The 6000-nt window shown below is 38.4% G+C and overlaps 1 protein-coding gene across 11 annotated transcripts in view; it reads left to right on the plus strand.

Moving 5' to 3' along the window:
* The window catches only part of LOC111864305 (titin), a gene marked incomplete at its 5' end in the record, with an annotated part of 253509 nt that overhangs the window by 191868 nt on the left and 55641 nt on the right, over positions 1-6000 (plus strand). For all 11 annotated transcript variants that reach the window (XM_023851449.2, XM_023851450.2, XM_033751371.1 and 8 more), the window contains 2 exon segments: positions 1062-1174; positions 2822-2978. In XM_023851449.2, coding sequence (XP_023707217.2) covers positions 1062-1174; positions 2822-2978 — 270 coding nt within the window.

Genomic DNA, 6000 nt, shown 5'->3' on the forward strand with positions numbered 1-6000 from the left:
AAGCTGCACTTTCACACAAAGCCAACTGTTTTTCGATTATATTGCATATTTTTTATTCAATTAAATAGCTCCTGTACAGATAATATATATCGGGTGTACATGTCATGTATTTTATTACATGATGGTGTATAAGCAAATTGGAAGTTCCCCAGTTGGACCCATCTCAATAGCCAAGAAATTGTGAGCTGTTCTTTCTGCTAGTAGCAGCAGACTATGTGTGTTTCTCATCGCTGGTACATTTTATTGCGTTCATTATTCTCACGATAAATAATAAATGGAGCTAAAAATTATGTTCCTTTGCTTACAGGCAAGCTTCACATCTTGTTAACACATTTTGAAATGCTCTAAGATGCTCTTCTTGTGAAGTGTTCAAAATCTCTCATCACATATTTTCCTTCAGTTTCTCTTGTCATATGCAGATTCTTGATATAAACTTTATCTTTCAGTATGCCCCACAGATAAATGTCACATGGCTTTAAATCAAGGAAATATGGAAGCCACTGATAGATAACTTCTTCGCCATACATTTCTATTAATGCTAACATCAACGAATTAGCCCTGTGAGCTGTAGTACTGTCTTGCATGAAATAACCATAAGTATTTTGCTTATTTACCAGTTATTGGGAAAAGAGTCGAAGTATTAACTTAATGTAACATTCAGAATTTGTGATCTCATTAAAAAAGAGTGGCCCAATTACCTCTCTCGGAGGTAACTGCACACCAGACTTCAACCTTAATGTCATGAAAGAGATGTTAATGCTGCTGATGTGGAATGTGGTATTAAATTCTAAATATACAAAGAAAAATTATTATCAGGAACAGTTTTATATTGAGAAATAAACTTCCCTTACAGTTTGTCTAGCTGCATATAATATGCAATAGTACGCTTATTCAGATGTCACTTACCAAGATAATTTATATCATTTCCAACATCTCTGATATAATGAGAAAAATCAATTAATATGATGGTTGTGGTGGTGGTATTTTTTGTTGTTGTTGTTATAAATTTGTTTTCAATATCTATTTCATGCTGTATAGAGGTTATATTGATGCCATTACAGAGTTGAAACCAGACTTCATAAAGAAACTGCAGGACTTGGAAGTTAAAGAACGACAGAGTGCCATTTTAGAGGTTGAAATATCTTCTGAAACTGCAGATGTCACTTGGCATAAGGTAATTAGTGGATTGTCTCATAATAGGCCTGTGAATGTATCTGCTCAACTTTGCTTAAAAGTGTGTTTATTATTGATATATGATATATTGTGCATTGTTACAAGCAATAGACTTACCACTTCTACAAGAAGCGCTTGGTACAAACCTGTTTGAAGATAATTACCATTATCATGGAGAATTTCATCCATCCTATTAAGGTGCCAGACAGTGAATTTTGTTATCGTAGAATTCCGCAGTCCACTGGTAAAGCAGGGGGCATGCAGTAGCATAGTTGGTTGAGACACTATGCTACAAGCTGGAAGGTCATGGGTTCGATTCCTGATGAGATCATTGGATTTTTCAATTGACTCAGCCTCTAACAGAAGTGAGTACCAGGAATCTTCCTGTGTGGTAAAGTGCGGCCAGCGCCTAAGGCTGACAACCTTACTGCCATCTGTGAGCCGATTGTCTAGAGGAAATATGAGAGTCTTGACATCTCCCAACCCTATGGGCCTCCATGGCCCATTACAGGGATAGCTTTGCCTTTATCTCACTGGTAAAGTGGTGACACTCATGCCTCAGCATTTCATCATGACTGGAACAAGCCTCCTTGGATTGCCTTTTTCAGGAGCTCATTACAATTCATTCAAGATTTCATAGCCTTAATGGTGTTGGCTAGTAGATGTATGGGATAAAATAAGCAGTATATGTAAATGGTGCACTGCAGGCATGTTTCTGTGGAGCTTCCCTTATAATTGGAAATCGTTCTGAAAGTGTTATGGATGTCATGAACAAAATGCCCACAAGATTATTTGATCCCTTTGTTCATGTTTTTGAAGATTTATGCCACAGCCATAAAATATGTGAAAGAAAATTTTAAAGTGAAATGTTTTACCGTATATTACCATTTCATATTTTTTACATGGTTGTAACAATGACATGTCTCTCAGATTATTTGCAGAACGTCATAATTTTGTGGTATATAGTTCGGGAATATTGTTCTCTATTTAAATCCATTTAATCTCTCTGAATGATACACTCGATGATAAAATTGAATGTTAATTTTTCGTAAAACATCTTGAAAGGTAAAATGACAGTGTTCAGAAATCTCTGTGAAGTTTCTTATACATGTTCTAAGGAATCGCCTACCTCCAACCAAAATGAAGAATAAGGGATGAAGGTACTGAACCATAATGCAGAAATATGTAAGAGATTACATTTTTGCTGCCTTGTGGAATTTGAAAGTTTGAATTTCTCAGAAGAAGATACTAAATGTAGTAAAATGTGAAATGATTCTTTTGGAAGAGGTGTAAAGTTGCAGCTCTAAAGGGGCACTTTTAATTGCACAACAGATACAGGCATTATGTGAAATATTCTAGGAAATTGTGAAAAGATTTCATTCGTGTAGTAAATTTAAGGAATTTGCAAGACTGGAAAGAGGTAGTTTTAATATGTTCTAATTTTCGCCAAAATAAAACATGTTAAAAACTACCCAGTTTCTTTATACTAAATTTTAGAATTCAAAACAATCTGAATGGGCCACAGAATTTTCAACTTAGTTTTCTATTTTGCAGAAATGTATAGTACTGTAAGATTACATTTTGAGAGACAGGTAACATATGAAATGTTATAGTGTAGAATGATTGAGATGTGACATGAATGTTTCAGGATGGTGAGCAGATCCAGGAAACACCTGACAAGTTTGTGTTTGAGAAGGAAGGCAGTGTGCGGAAGTTGTTGATTAGAGGCACCTCTGTTCATGATGAAGGAGAGTACACCTGTGCTCTCGGAGAACAGGAATGTACAGCTGAGGTCACAGTTGTAGGTGAGTAAATATCTGCCTTGGAATATTTTCATAGTGTCCACATTAACCTTTAATGGCTGAAGTGCCCTGATCAGGCCACTGATGAGTATGGCCGTCGTGGCCAAAGTACCCGGTTTTGGTCAGTCAGGAATTTAAACTCCGCTAGTGGAAGAGCGCACACACGCCGCTAGTAGAAGCTCATGCACAGTCCTAAATATTTTTTTTTAATTTAGTAATTACCAGAGAGACTTAAGTAAAACCATAATAGAAGAATTAAAATGATACCTAAATGAACAACAACAAAAAAGAATATACATATGAGTTATGCCCAAACTCATCCATGAGCCAGTACTTTTATTGCAGATTCTGCAGATTAATGTGTTAAAAATGTATAGTAAAATTCTATGTACATACCTTTTTTGTTGTTATCTGCTTGATATATATATAGGCTGAAATGAAACTACAGAATTCGATGTCACTATGAATGCACAGAAACAGATCGCACTCTGTATCTCAGCCACGATGGGGCTATAACGGAAAGTCTTAGCGCTGAAGAAGGGACCCCTCTAGCTTTCTCTTGAATAGCCATTCTTTCATTCTTCTGTCCTTTAGTCAAAAGATTAAAAAATCTGAAGTGTGTAAGCAGTGCTAGCAGAAGACCAAACAATTTTATTGCTTCCATCCGTTTTATGACACCAGGGACTGCTAAAATTTGTCAAGTGTTACAAACAGTAATGAATTTATAATGCAGAACAACTCTGTGACGAACTGTGAAACCATTTTTGCAGTACGCATCAAAATTAGAAGAAAACAAATTGAAAATAGGGGATAACTCTTTATAAAAATTTTCAAATCTTCCGTTATAATATGCGACACAATGTTCTTTGCTGATACAAACAAAGTAACTCATCCATTTATCATAAAATTTGAGTTAGATACAGCATTTTTAAACACAATGCTTAAAATTGTTTAAGTGTCCTAGCAGGAACAAACCTTTAAACTCAGATTAACAATGGGCATTTAAACACGCACCAGCAGCGGGCATTTAAATAAACTCCAGCCAGCTCAAACTTACCACCATTTCAGAAGACCGGCATTTAAAGGTTAAAAATATTCTTTGCAATTTTCATTCACATATCTGTATTAAATTAACTACCTGTGTAAGATTACTGAAGTAAAATACCAGTAATACAGACCTGTTACACACCAAGGAAGGTCGTTACCAAGACCCATGTGGAGGGATGAGGTAATAGATTAGTTTTCTGTCATCATTTTGATTTGTCACTGATGAATTCTCACATTTTACACAAAGGAATGGGATCAAATCTAACTGAAATTATTCTGTGGGATGATTGCTTAGTGATGTGGGTGGGTCAAGAAATTCAGGAACAGTCCTAGAGTCTTTTGCAGGCAACCTTATTTGGAAGGAATCATTTTCTGTACAGAATTCCAGTACTACAGTATAACATGAAAGGAGATTCTCAGCAGAACTTTAGCAAGCAAGTGCACTCACACATACATGTGGATGCATGTGCAAGTATTGGAACAACCGCTGTAGTTGTAAAGACTTTAGATTTTACAGCCAATTATATATTGTTTATATTGTATGTACATATTTTAACTTTTAGAACATGCTGTAATGGTGGCTTTTAACAGTATTGATGTAAAGGTGTCCCTCTGAAGAGCTTGTACTGACGCCTGAAACTTCTGAGAGTTCTATAATATGATGTCTTGGTTCTGTGTTGTTTGTGTAAACTGGGGGAGTTTTTGTTGTATATATAGCTGATATGTTCTTTTTTTTTATTTGTTTTATATTATGAATGCCTTGACTTGTCACCCATTTTATACTGTGGATGAATTTTTTGTACATACTTGTCGGTAAGATTAATTGTATTGTGACATGTTGCGCAAAGCCGAGCCCCCCCCCACACCAGCAGTGACGCGGCGGGTGAGTCAGCGCTCCCCTCCCACCCCCCAGCGGTAACGTATCGCTCGCGTAATAGGCGAGTAATCACCTCGCATCCTGGCAGCCATGCGCGGTGACGTCACGAGCGGAGCCGAAGAGAGCCGAGCGGAGCCGAAGATAGCCGAGCCCCGTAACCGGGTAACTATGCAAGGCGAATCAACAGCGGTGACGTAACCGGACAGCGTGGCTAGCAACAAGGGTGCCTATTACGTGGCCATATTGTCCGATCGAGGCTACATAGGGAGAAGCGAAGGCTATTCACAGTCAGTTGTACTGTAACAGTCGCCGAGTTGTATTCAGAGTCAGTCAGCCAGTCAGTTGTATTGTGGCATTTGGAGTGTACTAATTATGATACTGCAGATAGCAGTAATCGTAAATCAGTAATTTGGGTGATTGTATGAGCGAATGTGAAATAAAATTCGCTACATCAAATACATCGAGAAGTTATTTGTCGCGATATACCCCGTGATACGCGACAACTGGTGTCAGAAGTGGGATACGAACTTACACACGTGATCAACGAGATTCGTACTCAAAACACGTGATAAATTGGTATCAGAATTTTTACGAGCTTAAATACGCCTCAAAGAATAATTAAACGTACGACTGCTTCGGCTATTCTACTGCTACAAAATGGAGAAACAGGATTTGCAACGAATAATGGAGATGCTGAAAGAGNAAGGCATGTCTAGAAGAAGAAGAGCCGACTTCAGCGAACAGGAAACTTGAGGCGGCAGAACAACAAGAGGTCACTGTAGACGACGTCGTAGTGATACCGGTCAGTGAACCTGCAGATGAATTGATGCCGATTACCCAAAAAGAGATGGTGGCCTGCCCAGTGGACGCGAAACCTGCGGCGGCACAACGAGAAGAGGTCCCGATAGTGATACCGGTCGGAGTGACGACGGCCTGCCAAGGAATGGAGACACGTCCAGAAGAAGAAAAGCCGGCTTCAGTGCACAGGAAACCTGAGGCGGCAGAACTACTAGAGGTACCCATACAAGACGCCGAAGTAATGCCGGTCGGAGAACCGAAGAAGAAAAGGCGCAGGGACCGACATCGACGAAATATAAAGAA

Source organism: Cryptotermes secundus, unplaced genomic scaffold, assembly GCF_002891405.2.
Source record: "Cryptotermes secundus unplaced genomic scaffold, Csec_1.0 scaffold156, whole genome shotgun sequence".
Lineage (NCBI taxonomy): Eukaryota > Metazoa > Arthropoda > Insecta > Blattodea > Kalotermitidae > Cryptotermes > Cryptotermes secundus.